This window comes from Nipponia nippon, unplaced genomic scaffold (assembly GCF_047370975.1).
Source record: "Nipponia nippon isolate SJK-2023a ecotype South Korea unplaced genomic scaffold, ASM4737097v1 scaffold_15, whole genome shotgun sequence".
Classification (NCBI taxonomy): Eukaryota; Metazoa; Chordata; class Aves; order Pelecaniformes; family Threskiornithidae; genus Nipponia; species Nipponia nippon.
The window spans coordinates 12,827,979-12,847,502 of NW_028262331.1; the positions used below are offsets into that span (position 1 = coordinate 12,827,979).

At 51.1% G+C, this 19,524-nt stretch overlaps 1 protein-coding gene across 5 annotated transcripts in view; it reads right to left on the reverse strand.

The window, feature by feature from the left end:
• The window catches only part of SMG6 (SMG6 nonsense mediated mRNA decay factor), a 115,489-nt gene that overhangs the window by 91,196 nt on the left and 4,769 nt on the right, over nt 1-19,524 (reverse strand). For all 5 annotated transcript variants that reach the window (XM_087751885.1, XM_087751884.1, XM_087751883.1 and 2 more), the window contains exons 3-8: nt 18,686-18,878; nt 17,870-17,980; nt 17,026-17,132; nt 15,962-16,040; nt 14,584-14,694; nt 13,706-13,918 (exon numbers count right to left, since the gene is read on the reverse strand). In XM_087751885.1, the coding sequence (XP_087608011.1) occupies nt 13,706-13,918; nt 14,584-14,694; nt 15,962-16,040; nt 17,026-17,132; nt 17,870-17,980; nt 18,686-18,878 (814 nt within the window). The remainder of the gene's footprint in view (nt 1-13,705; nt 13,919-14,583; nt 14,695-15,961; nt 16,041-17,025; nt 17,133-17,869; nt 17,981-18,685; nt 18,879-19,524) is intronic.

The window sequence follows — 19,524 nt, forward strand, 5'->3', positions numbered from 1 at the left end:
CTTCTCCACCATCCTCCTTAGGACAGCAAGGCAGCTCAGAGCTCAAAACCATTTTCAGGCAACAGCGTGCAGAGGTAGAAAGCTGGTTTGTGACCGGCTCCGCAGCTCCAGCTGCAATCACGTACCCCAACAGACACAGCCTAACAAGTCTGAGCCCCTAGCTCAGGTGCAAGAGCCTTGGCGGGGCGGTGGGCAGCGCTCAGCCCCGCAGCGAGCCCATGTGCTGCTACTGCCTGCAGGAGCTGGTCCAGGCTCTGTGCTCTCCGACAGGGGATATGGAAAAGAGCAGGAGCTCCTGACCTGACCCATCTCTACAGGAAAGCCTGTTGCAACACTGATCAGCGGGCTGCACGTGGGGGAAAGAAGAAATTGGGGCAGAAGTTCTTCCTCCAAGGCCCACATTCACCCACAGCCCCGGGAGCGCTCACCCTGCAATCCCCGCAACACTTTACTGGCAGCGGGGGAGTACCAAAACTCCCCACCTTGAATGGAAAGTGACGCCCGCGCCCAGCGGGGACGTGCCAGGCGTGTTCCCACAGAGACGCCCGGCTCTGGGAGGGCTCGCCAGGGCATCGGCTTCACCCCCATCTTCTCAGAGCAAGTTTCACTCTCACCCTTTTCACTCGCAGTCCCGAGGACTCACCAGTCACACTCCACAGGAACCAGTGCTGAACTGGGACATAGATATGTGCATATACATTTAAGTTTTTTAAAAGGAAGCAGGATACCTGCCTCTAGGAAAGAAGCACATTTCATACCTCTTGCCAACTTAAGCACGAACCCAGCAAGCCCAGGCAGAGATCTGTGTGCCCCAGCACCGTGGCATCTCAAGCAGGCACCTCTCACACTACTTTCATCACTTTTTCTCTCACAGCCTCAAGGTTTTGATGAGCTCATCACTTAACTTTGGACCTTTCATCTCCAAGTTCACTCTAAGGCCACGGGCTGCTTTGACTGGGCTTTTCTCCGAATGACTCTCTCTAGTGACTCACCTGTCCCTCGGTCTCTGGGAGCCCTCCCTGCTGCTTCTCACAGCAAGAGGGAAACAGCGACTTCCACCGAGCGGCCCGGCTTTGGGGCAGGGAGGAGGAAGTGCCATCACCTGCTGTTCTGCATTCGCACGGCGGAGAGGAACACTTCCCCAAAGCCCAGCTAGCGTGCCTGCTACCCTGACGCTGCTAGCATGAGACCTGCAACAACTTCTTCCCTTCATCTCCCTCATTGTGCAGTCCAAAGGTGGCCCCCTCCAAAGGTTTCCTGAAAACAGCCCTTGTGCCGATGCCAGGGAAGACAGGGCTCCCTGCGCACTGACGTCGCTGCCTTTGCGGGCAGCTTTGCTCCTTGGGACAGGGGCCAAACCTGGCTGGTCCCAGTTGGTCGCTTGGGAAGAGCCCACCAAGTAAAGCTTATACAACAATGAAACTATGTCAAAAAATGGATTTTGGCCCTTCCAGTTGAAAAGCGGGCATCACAGATATGGAAGTTATGAGCATATAGTGAAGGCATTAGTTACAAAAACAAACCAGCTGTCAAGAAGAAGAAGGGGTCCCTGCACACAGTAGTGCCTGAAGCTGGAAACAGCTGTTTGGGCTGTCATGAGTCAGCATGTGCAGACAGACTAAATCCACCTGGGAAGAGGCAACCTCACCAGAGGAAGCAGCCCACTGCTGCTTGGGGAGCATTCACACACCGCACCGCCAACCAAACTGGATTTGTTACCATGGAAGAAATCAACAGTGACTAACAACTTCTCACGGAGCAGCTAAGTGCAGAGATAGCAACGGTCCTGGAACAGCCAGCTCAAATCACTGAGAGGCCGCGAGGAGTATGTCCTGACAACACACGGAACAGAGGCGGTCAGACAGCTTCAGGAAAGGTTTGTCATGTCTTGAGCCAGAAAAGAAGAAAGCAAGACCAAACCTCAAGAGACTGTGCACTGACTGAAAAGGGTTGATTGAAAACGGCGTCTCCCATCCCAGCACAGAAACACTGGAAATGCCACTGGGGTGCACGGGAAAAGGAGTGCCAGGAACCGGGCTGGGAAGCAGAGCTGCCGCGCTTGAACCCAGCACAGACCCATTTGGCTCACTGGGAGGAGTGCGCAGAGCTTTGGCACCTGAGCATCGGTCCCAGCTGTGAAGGAGGCACCAAATAAGGGAAGGATTCTGGAGCGGCGACTCCTGGGGAAAAAGCATTTCAAGTTAAAAATTGTTACTTCAGGTTTGGAAGTAAATTTCAGGATCTGGTCTTTATCAAGCGAGGCAAACTTTCTTCAACATCAGCAAAGCATCTGTGGAGCAGAAAGCGGTGTCAGAGTCAAAATAGGCTGCAAAAGACAAGTCCATTAATCAAGAGACCAGATGCAAGACTGCCTGTAACAAACGCGCTGCCTCCACCGGAGTGGAAGGGACTGGAGCACAGCGGGACGTTCTCCTGAGTCTAGGGGTCTCCTCAGTGACAAGGGGTTGGGATACAGACCACAGAGCCACACAGCTCTGCTCCAAAACACGTACCACACTCATCCCAAATATTTTCAGGGTTTCTTGGGCAGCCAGGCTTTTCCAGGCACAGCCTCCTTGCTGAGAACTCTGAAATAACATCCAGGCACCCAAACCATGCCATATTCCCACTCCAGCTCAAAGGCTAGACATACCACGTTAACTATTAAGACTACTCCTCTCTTCCGCAGGCTTTACACCACCCGGTCCAACAGCAGCAGCGAGCCCACTGTCTCCCCTGGAGACGGCCTTACAAATACGAGCCTGAGCCTTCATCCCACGCCATCCCAAACCTGCAAGGCAGAGCTCTGGCTGGTGTTTTCCATGGCAGTATCTCGCTGAAATATCACTGAGCACTGATACAGAGCTTCCTGAAAAGCCCAAGATGCTGCAGTGGGCTCGACCGGCAAGATAGCAGGAGGAGGTTTTTACTGTTACAGGTGCAATCGTAACCAAGTGCTGGTGGAAAGTGTTTTGTGCAAATGGCTACCTACATAAAGGAGGTGAGACAAAAGGGCTATTAAGATTGTCTGGCATTTTTGCAGTATTTACAAGATACCCACAGAGCTGTGGGCAAATTCCAGCTGGGCTAATTACCATAATCATTCCTCTTCATATACCACCTGCAACCACAAATGGATACCGAGCTCGCCTTGGCTGCTTCTTGCCATGTGTTCAGGGCAGGTTTCTGATTAGCAGTCGCAATGTCCTGCCCTGAACCAGATTACTTTCTGTAGCATTAAAAGCAATTCCAGGGAGAATCCTGATACTTAACATCAGACACTACACAAATGTAAAATCCAATTTGCTATGACATGGAAGAAAGAGGGAACCCTGACGTATTGCAGACTTGAGACATACAACCTTCATTTCCAGGTACAGAGACCTTGAGAGGCTCCTGCAGCTTCCTGATCTTTCAGGCTGCAGCAGCTCCGGCTCCAGGGCACATCTCAGGGCTATAAGAGTTGCAAGTCAGCAACCCAACAAGACAAAAGAGAGGCATTTAGGAAGCCCCCCAGCAAAACCAAGGAGCTTTTGATTTTTCCCTTCATTACTGCAGGGAGCAGGTGAGATGAGAAACGCAAGCAAGAAAATTGTGCGCTTTGCTGATGTAAAAATCAAGCAATAGTGACTCCACTGGCTCCGAAACAAATATCTGACCTATAAATAAATTTAACATTATTTAATAACGAATTTACTAGTAGAACTTTCAATTTAAGGAGAACAAGTCAAACAAAATATTTATATGCATGTTATTTCCTTTTCAACCAAACTTGTATCTAAGTTTGGTTTCTACAAATTAGTAATATGCAACATTTTTGAAAAAAATGTTACCATTAAATAGATTAAAAGCTGATTAAGTAACCTCTTAAAAAGCAGCAGTCTTCAGGGACCCTCACCAAACTGGATGGAAAGAGGCTGGTAGAGACCCACTAGCAACGTTTTTAATCAACAGACTGAAAACAAATTCTGCTGTCAAAGTTCTTGTCACACACAGGCGAATGGAGCAGTAAGTAACGATGGCTACAGCGCGTTCACACAACGTTATTATAATCGCTTCAAAATCTGGGGTTTTCCAGCATCAAATGTCATGTTATGCATCTGGGATCATGTAAAATTAAGCCTCCAGGAGACCGTGCCCGAGGCAGCTTCTCCAGAGAGGCTCTGGGGACTATAGTGGCTAAGTTCCCAACGCAATGTCCAGTAAAAAGGGTTAACGTGTCCCTCCGATGTACGAGCAGAGAGCAGGCACTGGACAGCACATTCACATCTATATACGGCACTGGTGAGGCTGACGCTGAAATACCGCATCCCATTCTGGTGCCCTTATTTTTAAAAGGATGCTGAAAAATTGGAAAGGGTCCAAAAAACAGCCATAAAAGTGATTCAAAGGCTAGAAAAGATGTCTTGCAGTGAAAAACTTAAACAGCTCAATCTGCTTAGTGGATCAAAAAAGACTGGGAGGTGATTTGATTGCAGGGTGCGAAGTGCCTCCGTGGTACTTAAGGGCTCTTTACACTCACAGAATAGCAAAGCGCAAGAACAAACTGGAAACATTCACTCTGGAAGTAAGGTATAAGCGTTTCAGAACCAGTGCAATTATCACTGGAATGAACTCCCGAGGAAAAGGGTGGATTCTCAAGGCTGGACGTCTTTCTGGAAGTTTTGCTCTAGCCAAACACAAGTTATTTGGCTTCATACAGGAGTAGCAGGGTGAAATTTAAGGACCTGTGATATACAGGAGATCAGACTAGATGATCTAATGGTCCCTGCTGGCCATAAACCCTATGAATCTCTGCAAACATGCCAGAGAGTCCTCAGCTGAGATATCAAGTTAACTCTCAACACAAAACTTTTCACAAATTGGCTCTGGTGCTGCAGGTCGTTCAGGATACAAGCTCAGCTCTGCAAGGCTGCATCTGGTTAAGCACTGAAAGCGAGATGACCCAGGCAGAGCCCTTCTTTGTCCAGCAGGTAAAGGGGAGGCCATGTGCTGCGCACTGAAGCAGCCCCAACCAGCAAAAAGCAGCTTATAATCAAACCCATACTGCTTGCCAGGAGTAAACAGCATCCCCTTCCTGCAATAGAAAACTGACTCCAAGAAACGTGTGATGAGTTCTGGTCATAAGAGATCTCCTGCTAATGTAGCTCAGGGTGTCGTCAGCCTTCTTCACTACTCTGGAGTAGATTATTTGTGGGGTTAAAGCAGGAAGGAGACAGATAACATAAGAAATTAAAAAGGGTGAAGACCGAAGAGATCTAACCCCGAAAGGCTTAGGATGGAGTTAGGCCAACAGAGAAGACATTTGGACAGCAGGCTGAGCAGAGACGGAGCCTTCCAGAAGGATGACAGCATTATCGCACGCAACCTTCACGCTCCCGCTCTCCCAGCCGCGCTCACCGGCAGGGATAACAGGAGCCGCTCACAGCCAGCCCGTGCCCCAGGATCCCACAGCCTGGAGGGAGCTGCCCACCCTGCTGCGTTCCCAGAGTACTTCTGGAGCCTTCACGTCTACCTGGCCAGGATAACACAGGGGATGGAGACATCTCCCTCTCCACTTTGAATCATGCAGCCATGAAATCTGCTGGGGAGGAAGAGTAGAGCCAAGGACAGAGGAAACGACACAGATTCCAGCAGGTTCCACTCCCTGATCCTCCGGAAGGAAGTTTCTTTCCTAATACCCACCTCCACAGGGGATGCGAAGCCTGTCTGGAAATGGCTTATTCAACACTGAAGAGAAATAAACACTCCCCATGGCAGAATTAAGAGGTTTGGCTGTGGAATACGAGGTGCCCATCCCATAAAGTGTACAACAGACAGCAGAAAAATTTGGCCTGGGCCAACTTCAGACAAAGATCAAGGTTAGACTAACAAAAAAAAAATGCTCAAGAGAAATCACTGTCTACAGCCTTCACCCTGCTCTGGGTAATTTCCCAACCCCGCTATTAGGCATTTTACTTCCCCTACCAGTACTGCCAATTCTGGCAGTATTCTCGTCTGAAGTGCAAACTCTCCCTCCCAACACCACTCTGCAGCGCCTGGATCGTCAAATCCGCTACCGCGAGAAGGACGAATGTGCAGCAGCCGGAGGGGGTTTGGTTACACACAAATCCCTGGCTGATCAGCACCAGCAGGAGAGGAAATGAGGAAAGAGTGACTGACAGGGAAAGGCGGTTTCGGGATGATTGTATTTGGTTTTAGAGTATGAGAAGCTTGTTGGAACTTGAAGTCTCGCCCCCCTCACCGCAGCCTCTCTGAGCACTGGGATATAGCAGAGCCCCTCGCACAGGCGTAAGTCATTGATGTCCTTGTAGCGCTCCCACCTCTGAACCACCACGATACTTCTACACACATTAGCACCAGATGCCTGTTACCGGAAGGAGAACATGTCGGTGTTTCTCCCATTCAAGTAACATTAGTCCCTGCCTCGTCCTTCACAGTTAAATAAAACCACCAACATGGTCTAAAAGGAAAAGGGAAGGAAAAAAAAAAAATCAACACCAACTTCTGGAAACTCTTACCGATAGCTTAGCCTTCACTTTCTGGGTAGTGACAAAAGGTCAAGTTGCGCTAGAAAGCAACATGTGGGTTCTACACGACATGCGTGCACAAGCTAAATTGGTAACCAGGCTCTGCGAGCTCTTCCGAGCTCTGGGAGCTTCAGCAGAGCAGCACCGAGCATCCACGGAAGATCTCCAGTCCGGACAAGGTGCAACAGGGTTTCTGGTTGGATCGCTAACGCAAGAACTGCAGCTGAGAAAGTTTTTACCAGCATTTTAAAGTTAAAAAAAGAGTTTATTAAAAAAGTTAAGTGTAGGGAGGGTGCACAACTGGGGGGCAAAAAAAGCCAGTGCTAAGCTGCATGGCTGAATGTCACGTCTCAAACCCAGAGAGGCTAGGAGTGTGGTTTTAGCGTTTAACCAGTTTCAACTGCAGCCTGGCACTCTTTTACTTCCTCCACAGAGAAGTCTTCTCACTGCTAGGGGAAAGAAACCAACCTTACCACGCGAAACAAAACGGCTAGAGTAAAAATAAAGCCCCAAGGTGGTTTGGTGATCGAGGTCATATTAGGAGGCGGAGGGGTTGCAGGCTGGGGAAAGCACTCAAATACTCACGCTGCCAACCAAGAAAGAGATTACAGAAAAGGAGGCAGGGCAGAGAATTAACACAAGTCCAGCAGTAAAGAGGCTGAGAAGCCTCTTTCACACGCCACCAGCTCCCCTGTGCTCAAAACAGTTTGTAAACCGTTTCCTAAACACAAAGGAAAAAAAACCCAGACCTAGTCCTGACCTCCACGAATGAGTAACCAAACCCAACAGCTTCCTGCAAGCTTGCGGGGGTGAGGAAAGGAGGCTGCCTGGAAGGGACAGAGGGAACTCCAGGTTTCTCCCTCTCAAGTCCCACTCTGGGCACAAAAATTCAGGATGCAATACCTCTTGCTGCTTTTTCACGTGGGTGGGGGGGTACAGGAGAGAAATAAGAAGGGGCAGCCTTTAGCTGATGGCTAGGGCCCAGCATTCCCGCCCCAGAGAGCTGCTCTGCTTGGTTTTGCGCCCCCAGGGAGGCTCAGCAGAGGCTCACCTCTGCACTGCAGAGGTGCAGATCAAATACAAGGCAATACAGCAACAAGCAGCAGGCTGGAGGGGAAGCACTGCCTTCCCTTGACAGCAAGGGCGGACCATAATGCAACAGACCACAGATGGGATCACTCACATCAAATACTAGAGAGCACCTAACCATAGAGGAGACAAACTTCCTGACTTAACACGAGCCACCTTCCTGTGACAAGGCACCGATGGCAGCCTGACCAAGGCCTTGCTGTAAGACCTCGTGTATATCCCGCTACTGGCTTGTGCGCTGAGAAAAACCAAGGGGACGCTCCCTCGTGTGTCCCCTCCCTTTGGGGACACACCTACGCCACCGCTCTGGTGCGGCTCACATGTTTAACAGGCGTGAGAAATGGCTTCGGTAGAAAAGCACACTGGGCATCTCCGGCACTGCTGGTCTAGTGGTTTCCAGTCCCTCCGCTCTCTGCACAGGCATATAGCGTTGGGTAAAAAAAATAAACCCAAAAGCATGCAAGAGTCAGCACAGGCTTCCAGGGCATCGTGTGCAGCCTGCTGGGTTATCCTTTTGGGCAGTCATGTCCTGGCAGCAGGGGGAAGGTGGGCATGCCAGGGTTTTTACGCTGCCCATCTAAACCAGAGGCACAGCCTGGACTTATTTTCCAGATCAGAGGCTCCTGAAAAAGGACCATTCTGAGCACTTTGCCCACCTGACACCATGGAGGTAGCAAATGAGGGAGCCCTGTGCTTCAGCCAGCAGGGATTATTCATAAGAGCCTGCATGGAAGAGAAAAGATCAATCTTTCACTGTCCTGAGAAAAACCACCCAGCCACGCTGGCAGTGCGGGGAAATGCTGCCACCAGCCTGGCAGCAGACTCGGCGGCAGACACTCCAGAAACACCGAGTTCCTCAAGCAGCCATGGACCCCATGGACCTACATGGAAGAACAGCCATCATTATAGCAATACATCATTTCCACTTTTGCCTGTCACTTATTTCTAGTCATGTGTAATGGAAAAGAGTTACAAGGCGAGAAAAGAGCTGCGAGTGAAGGGAGCCGCTCTCAGCAAACAGGGGTGCCTCTGTGGCATATTTGCACGAGCAAAGCTGGGCCGTGCTCACAGACGCCCAGCTCACACCACAACAGCCTTTTAACACTCTGAGGGACCACAGGTAGTGGCTTCAAGGCAACCCCAACTCTGAACACAGGTGACTACCACTCCCGTGTGTGACTGGTCCAAGCTAAGGACAGGCTGATGGAGCAAAATGGCCAAGAAACTCCCACCAAAACTGCTACCAGACTAACATGAGGTTTTATCCCGCTGCTCCCTACCAGCATGCCTCTCCAGATGCCGAGGCCAAGAGACAGCTCTCCCAGACGAAAAATTGCACCGACCTGAAACCAGCCAGGAGAAGGAGCCAGCCCAGCCACCCAAGCGGCTGCTGCCCAAGAGGAACAAGCGCGCAGAGCAGAAACAACAAACGCCACCAAGGAAAAAGGGATGTGAAACATGCAGGAGCTGACGAGGACAGTGACCTTTTTCACTAAGGACACGTGGCCTCTGTTGAGGCAGCGACCTGGGCAGCCCCGAGGACTCCCCAGTGCTCCTGGATGCACAGGCATTCCCAAAAGTGCCTTCTCCAGCCTTGGACCATGACTGGGCTGCAGAAGTGTAAGTAGACACAGCATTACGGTGCACAGGTGAGGCAGGCAAAGTCAAATAAAACTAAGCAGGTGAGAAGAACTGAGAAAGACAGAAGGTGAGAATCCTTAGAGGTGTCTCATCTAAGAAAGAAACAAATCAGAGCAAGTTGCAAAGATAGCCCCAACCAGGCATTGCTGGATAAGCTCCCAGTTAGCCGAATCCTGACCTAGGGGGAAAAAAGGGGGATAAGCTCTCACAACCTCCGCTGCTTTGAGAAGACAGTGCCCTCACCCAGCTGCAGAGGACCGTTTCCCTGAATGCGTGGCACTCACCTGATTTTCTAGGACTTGGGAGATGGAAGGAGACGAAGGGGTCCAAAAGAGACTAGCATTACTCATCTGAAAGAAAATGCAAACAAGCACCCGAAGACAGGCACTGCTTACAGCTCCAACATCGCCGCTCTGTCCCCTGGTAATTGCACCCATTACCAGCACAGAGTGACACCTGAACGTTACAATAAGCTTCCAAAGAAGAGCACAGTAGGCAATAAAGAAGAAATGCAAAAGTAAGAAACCCTCTGTATTCAGCCTACTGAGAGAACTTTGTCCTCTTTTTTTTGGTAGACCTCCTGGTGGTATTTACTGCTCACTTGTGGAAACACTGATGCACTGTCCATACTCCCTGCTGCTGAGAAGAAAGCCTGTGTAAAGAAATGGAGGTTAAAACCTGCTCTGAACATCCGAGCTAATGACTCCACCGCAATTTCTCTGCTATTGCAAAGGGGTTGTTGCCCCACGGGCACCCAGCGCCAGGCAAACGCAACACCTCTGTCCCTCAGCAGCGGGAAGACTCCTGCAGCCGACGCACAGGGCTGAGACAGCAGATCTTGACTCTGGCCTTAGCTTTCCTAAGAGCTTTTTGGGTGGCCCTACCAAACTTCTGATGGCTCCACAAGACTGACCTCTCACAAAGAGGCTAGAAGACTTAATTCTTTAATGATGCTAAAGTATTCAGGCATCTGGAGAGAAGTATTATTCAATTACTGTTGTGCCAAGGGAAAATCTCTTTTCCCTAATCTTAGCTGCAGCTATGGAGTAATCTTTATTAGCGCATGCATGCTGCGTGATAACACAAGGAAGCATCTACTGCAGAGCACAGGCAGCAGGCAATAGCAACTGTGGGAACCTTAACTCAGCATTTCCTGACAGAGGCGATTAAAATCTCAAACTCAGTGTAATATTAACACTTTCTCAAGAGACTGACAGCACGTTTGCCCTGTTTGCTTTACCAATTCACAGTCTGCACAGTAAGCTGCATACAGTACTATCAGATTTAAGATCAAGACAGACCCACGGCAAATGAAACCAGTGGCAGAGAAGAAATGGCAGAGACTCAGCTCTTCAGCTCACTTTGCCCTATCCAGCTGTTTTTAAAAAAAAGCAATACAGCTGCTCATTGGCTCGGCCTCCTTTTTTGCATTTTGTATCGGAATCCCACACGAAGAGACCCAATATTGTCAGGCAAGCAGGGCACTGGGTCAGCCCGGACTCTCCTGCCACTGCACACCTAGAAACATGCAAAATATAAGAGACCACAGAGAACAGCCCTTCACAGAATGAAGCCCCAAAAGGCTGCGGGCATAACGGACAGAACCCTAAGCATGGAACAGCCAGGCCGCAACCCAAACACTTCTTCAGCTTACTTTGAACCCACCCCACACCCTCCGTGCCAGCAGCGCCAAAGCCAGTGGCTAAGGAAGGGGCCAAACGCAGATGCATGCTCCTTGGCGTGGACAGATGGTACGTTCTTCCAGTTCTGCATCTTCCTAGAAAACACGATGCAGCAAACTGTGAAAGAAGCAGCTATGCCAAGGCTCTACCTAAACACACAGTGCCAAGGGAAATTGCCAGCACTGCACACCACCTCCTCTTGCCACAGCAATGGCTGCAGTGTGAGCCGGCCTTCTGCAAACTTGCCATCAGGCTTTACTAACTCCATGCAGTCAGCTCCTAACCTGGAAATAAAGTAGTGATGTTTGCGTCTTTGTATTTTCCCTCCTGCAGCCCTGTAAAGTCATCAGTGAGAAGAGACGCGCAAGCACGTGCTGAGCAGGCTCTCTGCTCGCTTGCAGGGACAGTGTGCGCATTGGCAGGTCCTGGGAGAGCAATCGTTCAGCGTCTCCCTGCCAAGTGTGCCACGACATCGGACGGGCACCTAACCGCCTGCACAACGAAGAAAGCGATGACTGAGGACAGAAAACATCCCAAATCAATTTCTTGTCACCTGTGAAACAGCCAGTATCTCCACAGTAAAAACACCAGTCACCTCTGGCTTGGGCTGGCTTTGAAGCAACAGCCTCTGCTGGAAAGGCAGAAGGAGCCTCTCTCCCGTGCTTCTGGCCAGTGCATGTCCAGAGCTGTTAGGGTCTCTACCTGCGGTGTCCTATCTGCTTCTGGAAGCTGAACGCTTTCCTACTCTACCCTGTAAAATTCCCCTCTCTGGCCCAGAAATAGCTGCCACAAAGACTGACGCCCAAGGAGCTACCTGCAGAGCACAGCTGCAGTGCAAACGCAAGGATAGGGCTTGCCTCAGCCTTTTCAAGGGCTGAAGCCGGCAAGGAAGGGACCAAGGAGGCGACGACACGGTTCCGACTCATTTCCCCCAGATGGCAGGTAAGCACCGGCACGGGGCCCCTGGGAGCAGAGCCGTGCCCTCCCGGCCGGCCGGGGGCAGAGGGGCTGCCAGGAGCCGGGCTGCCGCCTCCCTGGGCGAGCAGGGCCCTTCGCAGGGCAAACAGTGCCACACAGCGGCCACGCACCGGCCACGGAGCTGCAAACCGCCCTCGGGTGCAGCCGGGAGGAGGGCAAGAGGCTGTGGCCTCAAGGAGCCCAGAGCTTCCCGACGGGCTGCTGTCTTTGTCCAGCCCGCAGCTTCACAGCACGGTATTTCTGGCGGCGACACGATTTAAGGTTTCCTTTTCACCTGGTTATTTTTAATGCAGATCAGTCTGGTGACACGGCCGCGGCAATGCGAGTGGAGCGCCGCAGCGCAGCACCGCAGCAGGCGCAGGCAGCCCGAGTACAAATATCTTGGCTGCCAAAACCAGCAGTGCCCGAACCTGCGCCCTCAGCTCCTCTTGCCATTGTATTTCTGATCACGCAGCCTCTCGGTATTAGTGGGGAAAGCTTTCCACGAGCCAACATTTCAAACAGATGAAGAAATCAAGACTAATGGTAGTAATCAGACACACAATCTGTACAGGCATTGCCAGCAACCTGCACTTCAGAGAACACAGCCCCCCGTCAACCAGACCACGGGCAAGCTCTAGCAAACAGTGCTGCACTATAAACAAGACGTCGCTGCCCCCCGCTTTGCTGGTGTTTACACTGCCTCACATGGGAGCGCCATAGAAGAGAAACTCCAGTGCCTCAAAACCGCTCACAGCATCCTACGGCACAGCATCTTCATCAATGATTTATGGATAGGCTAAAGCTTGGCACATTCCTGTCAATGATGCTGAGGAAGCAAAGGTCTCCAGAAGAGAAGCTGAGGAGAGGGAAAACAACCAAGGGCAGTAACGTCTTAAAAATGCTGCAGCTATGTGCCAGAGCTTATCTTTCAGCGCTCCAAGACTTCACCCCAGTTCCACCCAGCTGAAGTCACAAACTAGTTATAAAAGTGCAATCATGTCTGAGCAGCTTTGGGCCCCACAGTATGCGGGGAAGGTCTTCCCAGTTCTTCTAAACTCGCATCCTTAACAGCCATTTTAGGACAGGCAGCCCAGAGCTCCCTGGCAAGTTCCCTTGCAAGCCGCATGTGCCAAAGCAGTGCAAGGATTCCTAGAGGATGAGCTCCCAACCACCACTGCCTTCGCCCGCATTCCTGTGCCGGACAAACAGAGTTCGCTCAGGCTCCTCTTGCAAGGTACGCAGCCCAAACGCACTCACGAGAGATACCGTTCGGCATTTTTTTTTTATCCTTGCGAAAGAAAGGCACCAGTCTGGCCGCTCAGCAGAACAAGTAATGCAAATATGACACCTACACTGGAAATTAAAACCATGGTTTTCACATTCCCAGTGCAAACCTCCGATCACCTGGCGCTGGGACAAGTGATCCACTTCCAGATCAAGCCTCAGAGCTTACAGGGTCACTCTCAACCCTGGTCTTCAGCATCTGACCTCATTTCCCACTGGCAGCCTCACCCAAGTCAGAGCCCTCAGCAGAGGCATTTTACAGCATCTTCTGTTTGTGCCTCTCCTATTCCGTATCAGCCACACCAGCACATGCTGCCAAGAAAGGGATGGTAACAACATGCCTTAAACACGAGAGGCACGAGGTCACCAGCTCCTTGGCCTGACCCAGGCACAGCTCCCATAGGGGAAGCCAAAACACTGGAAAATTTAGCAACAGGAAAGCAAAACAGATCCAGTGTCATTCCACTGCATTCCAAACACATGACACCAAAGCCAACTGCCGCCTCCTGCAGTACTCACGTCGCTGGGGCTGAGGTTCCCAAGACCGTTGTCCTGCTCAGAATCCCTGCCGGACTCATGGCCCTGGAAGGCGCGGGGGTGGGAAGGATGGATCCAGATCTCCAGCCGCGTGGCATCATCTCCAACTTGTCGCAATGTGGACTTCTTGCCCTTCCCCCGGTGGCTGGGGCTCAGATCCAGCACCTGATGTTTCCTCTGCTCCATCTGCTCAGCCTGGGCAGACAGGACAGATTCAGATCACCCGGGGATCAAAGTTCAGGAAAAGTGTATCATTTCATTTTCATGGAGAAATTAGCTCTTCCCCCTGCTTCAGAACTACAGTAACTCATTGACAGTTCCAGAATTTGGTTTCTGACACTACAGGACAGTGCAGGTGAGAGGTTTTCAACTCCAGCTGCCCTGGGACAAGAAAAGCTGTGTCCAGTCCCAGCGTGTGACAGCCAACATGCTGTATCTCTGACTTGGGGTGATCCTCTGGGGCACAAAGGGACTGCAGCCTCTCTTGTCCACCCCTGTGGGGCACCTCTGGGATGAGACAATGATCGTGCCACATGCCAAGGCCATGCTGCAAACCACAGCAACCTACAGCCCGCGCGGAGCCTGGCTTTTTACAGTTTGTGACCCAGAAACAAGAGATTCAGCTGCCCAAACAACCCCAAAAGGAGTCTGAGGAGAGGCAGAACGGACACCGTAACTCTGAAGACTGTGTCCCTCATCTGACTGCCAACATGGAAGGAGTAGATAAGAAGTAGAAGTAGATAAGTGGTGACTCCAAGTCCAAAAGCCACCATCGCCCTCCCCTCTGGATCACAGCTCTCCAGGACAGAAGAGCCAGCGCTGGCAGCTGCACCATCCCACAGCCCAGCTCCAAGACTCACCTTGCGTTTTGTCTCTTCAAACAGACTCATGAGGCTCTCCTTGGCTGTGAGGATAGGGTTGCTGGCAGCCAGACTGCGCATATAATAGTAGACAGCATCCAGCTTTCTCCTCTGCAAAAACACAACCAGACTCAGAGCTGCCACTCATTCTGGGGCAGAGAGCCCCTCAGTACACATGCTCTCTCCCTCTATACGGCCTGGGACAGACATGCTGACAAACAGTATGACAAGCAGGACCTTGAACTCTCCATCCACATTCACAGCTACCTACAACCACCAGCACAAAGCACGAGCCCTCTGCCAGGGCTAGGGAGCGCAGGTGACACCGCAGCCTGCAGACTCACTTGCTGTAGCCCCAGGGCTGCTACAGAAACCATCAACCCAGAAGCTCACGCAAAACAATCTCTCTGCGGACGTGATGGTAAGGGACAACAGTATAAATACTGAATTCCTGACAGTTCAGGAAATAACCCTTTTCAGCGTTACCATGAACATGGAAATGACTCCACACGAGTTTCACAAAGAGCAGAGGTCCAGGAAGCCTGGAGGCTTTGCCAGCCTCCTGCCAGCGGTGGGGCAGGACGGCCCCCTCATCTCGGCCTGCCGCTGGGCTGATCCCCTCGTGCCCGAGCAACTTCTCAGCACCTTGTCTCCCACAGGCTGGCCGCAGGGAATACCATGAGAAGGCCCCCCCAGGTCTTTATGCTACCAAGACACGCAGCCATTTAGGGTTTCACCCCTGTGCTGCAGGCCTTACAAACCACCACAGAGTCAGAAAGGTCATTCCCAGCCATGAAGAAAACGCGCTTCTGAACCCCGCAGTTCTGAACTGCTCTGCTTTAAACCAGCATCTTTCAGTGTTGCCAACGGGCAGATCCCTACCAGCTCCTATGTCCCAGCCTGATGCTTCCATTATCTGCTGTCACATCTTCCTTGAAGTAAGTTTTCCTGCATGGCTGGAGTAGCCAGCAAAGCTGAAACCTAAGAACGACATGTGGATGTCGCTTAGACCAGTGCCCACAGGTTCAATGAAGACATGGCAAACAGAAACAGCGTCCTCATGACAGCATGGCCTTGAGCACAAAAATCTTATGCAAAACTTTAAACACAACCCACTTTTAAAACACGTGCACCCTAAACAGCCCACAGAACAGTCCCCAAATGCCGATAGCCGGAGGGAGTAGCATGTATCTAACAAAGTTGCCTGAATCCACAGCAGCTGGAATCCACACAGCACATCCTGCCATCAGCTTTTTTCTTTTAAGAAAACATTGGAAGCACTGCCCTAAACAATGCCCTTCTCCACCAGATGGAATCTCATAGCCATCCCAGAGGCTCTCCCTATGCTTGCTACATCCCTGCATGATGAGCGTCTTACCGTGTAGATGGCCAGGAGTGCCAGCTGGTTGTACGGGCGGCCGTTTTTGGGAGCAATTTGCTGAGCCTTCAGGTACCAGCTGAGGAAGGGAAGAACCAGAGAGAAGGAGTTACTGAAAGGACATCAGGTTGCCTTCCTTGCTGCGAAGGGCACAGAATTCCCCTTGCAGCGCTGGCAGTCCCGCAGGCAACAGGCCCTTTGCACAAGTGCCCTCTGCCTGCAAGAGCATGCACAGGCAGCGAGCCTGCACCTGGTCTGGAGGGCGCACAGGACAAGAGAGGGGCAGATACAGCTGCAGAAGGAAATGTTCTTGGCTCAGCCTGAAGATGAGCATTTAGCCAGAGCCAGCAAGCGCTGTCCCCTGTGCAGCCTCAGGCACAGACAACAGGTTATTCAGGGAACGTTTCTCTCTCAGTCCCCTTTTAGCTCCATGGCAGCTGGGACCAAACCCTCTGTGTTCCTTAGCTCATTCCCCATATTTTCAAGTTACTTAATCATCCCAAGAGAAGAGGCATCTGTTCAGTGGCAGTCCATTCAGCCCTCCATTCTCCTCTCTATTTACCTCAATTGTATTATCCACTCTCCAGATTATGTCATGCCGCACATGGATCCATCAACACTGTTCAGACACATCGCGAACCCACTACGTTCCCTCCAGCCTCCCTGAGATATCAGCGTACTCCATGACGTTCACAGGCCCCAAAATAGGCAGCTTTCCCTGCCCTGTTGGCCAAACCTCCCCCTATTTCAGGGCTCCATCCCCCATGCTGGGCTCACTTGCCCCCCCACCAGTCTTTGCTCCAGAAAAAAAGATCAGAAGAAGGACTGTATCCCAGGCAAAAAGAAAAGAGTGACAGGAAGCAACAACTGGCAGTAACTCCTGACGCAGTCAGAACACACGGACACACTGGAAGCTCTCCTAGCTGAAAAGCTTCACAGGACTGCAATACAATAAGGAGGCATGAAAAGACCTCTTTGGCTAGAAGCAAGTTTAAGTGTGCAAGGAGATACATCCCTTGTAGATAGAGGAAGGGCTGTGCTCAGTGCTACAGAGAACACAATACCTGCGTGCCTTTCCGTAGTTTGCTGTGTCGTTTGCTTGTTCTCTGTATCGGCAAATGTCCCCTTGACAAATCATACACCTCTGAGCACTGATCAGCGCATACTTCACCTGGAAAGAAGCATTCGGTACGTCACGTGGGACCTGCGCAACCCTGGCTTGCCTGCAGACCGAGCGAGCACACAGGGACTGCAGAGAGCTAAGAGGAGGTCACTGACACTGAAGGTCTCACAAAAGGGCAGCAGAATGAAATGACAAGGCTCCATGGCACTGGTTCAGCATTTGTAGGGGAAAGCCAATCCCCCGAACACCTCCTCTCTTACAACGTCCCATCTCTCTCCAGAAGAGACTTGTTCAGTCCATGACCAGCTTGAGGAAGACAGCTGTTAGACAAACACATCTCCCCGGGAATGGAGCTGGACTAAAACCTCCTTTCCCAGCTGTCCCTCGCACCTGCACTGGCAGCTCAGGGCAACACGCCGTCAAGTGTCAGGGAGGCAGCGCAACTCTTAGCTTTCCTTGTTCATTATTCTGGATTCCATGGAGAGAAATAAAATGTGTTCAATATTTAAGGCAAAGCCAGGGTACCTTTGGACACTTCTTTCCCTTTATTAGCCCTGGTCACAGAGCTGGTACAAAAAAAGTTCTTCTTTGTAAATGAAGCTAAGAAATGTTAATGCACCGGAGTTGGTTCAAAAAGTTCTCCAACAGCTGAGAAAGATTCCCTGCAAACATACTGACATCTGTTCCGAGTACAGCTGCCTACCTCTTGGCAAGGGCAGCACACCGATTCAGCATGCTGCATACAATTAACAGGATGAGAAGTCTCCAGGAGGAAGCCAACCTACCATTTTCCTCAGAGGCTTACTGCGGATAGCCATCCCGTCCATATAGTCCTCTAGCTTGAACTGGTATGACACCTGCAGCTTCTGGAGTAGGCCATCAAAAAAAGAAGTGCCCTGCAAAACACACACATACTTGGATGTTACAGTCTTTCTGATGATGAGCACAAAATCACCACACCATCCCTGCCATGAGCAAGAAAGAAGGTCCCTCTCCCCGAGGTTTGGGCTGTTTCTCTTCAAAAAACAACAAGGAGGTCGGGGGATCTCCAGCCTCAGGGGTTTCCAAGACTGAGCTAGACAAAACCAAGATTGACCTGGTCTAGTGTTTGAGGAGTCCTGCTTTGAGCAGGAGGTTGGACTAAAGCCCTCCAGCAGCCCCTTCCCACCAACCTAATTCTATAAAACACATCCTCTCGGATCTGTCAGCCTACCTTCTACAAAGAGTAAACAGAGCTGCACAGTTTAACAGAATGACTTCTAAGCAAATTTGAGAAAGATGGCACAAACACCTCCAGGAATGCTTCTGTTTATTTCCACTTCAGGGCATTCATTTCACTTTAGCTTAAATCAATTTCTAATTAACATAAAACACAACAAAACAAGCCTGGTTTAAATTATAACAAATGTCCACCTGGACCTACACCTGCCACACTACACCATAACCTGTCGGAGCATTCTCCTTGCACAAGGATGGTCTAAGGCACAGAGATTCGAACAGGATCAAGAAGGCTGGCTGCCCAGTTACACCACCCCATTCTAAACACCAGCCAATCCCACCCAAAGGTTTAGTGGAGTTTGGGGACGTTTCTCTCTTCTTACCTCATCTAGAAGCTGGAGCAGTTTGTTCCGAATTTCTTGGGCGTTTTCCCCCTGAGGGTCCTTGAGGAGCTGCCGGAATTTCTCAATCACCTGGTAAAAGGCATTCTTCCACAGCAGCTGGTCCACGTTCTGGGTATCGGAGAACTCGATGTCCATCAGAATGCACCGTTCGTACAGCTGCAGCATCTCCACCCTACAGCGAAACACAATCAGCGGTCAATACAACAGCAACTGCCCAGCCCGGGGCTGAGCCGCCAGGAAACATGTGCTGAGCCACCTGCTGCAAGCACGAGGCGTCAGCAGTTCAGCCGGCTCGCATGCTACGGCAAATCGATGCTACCACACCTGGCCCAGAGGGAGATGGGAGCTGGTGCAGTCAAACGCCCTTCCTGCTCCAGGAGGGCAAATCTGAAAGGACCGCCTCCCTCTTACATATGCATCGGAACAGATCAGGGCCTGCCAAAGAGCAAGGAGCTCTGCTACAGCTCTGCCACTGGGAACAGCAAGGCACAAGTGTCTCCTGATACTAACACAGAGAAAGTGTGCACGGCCAGGCTCTGCTCCTTCTGAGCACAAAGGCTCCTAAGGGCTAGGAACAAACACACAAAGAACCAGAAGGGCAGGAGAGGTCTTGCCGTTCAAACAATCCCCACCTCCCTTCCATCCAACCAAACCACACAGCAGAAACAGAGACCCCGCTTCCTCAAAAGTGAATGAGAGCTGGGAATGTCACACCTGAAGGAAACAAAGCCTCAGAGTCCCAGAAATCACATTCCCCTCACCAGCTACCTACAGCCTCGCCCGAACACCGGAGCAGCATTCCTCCCCGAATTCAATAA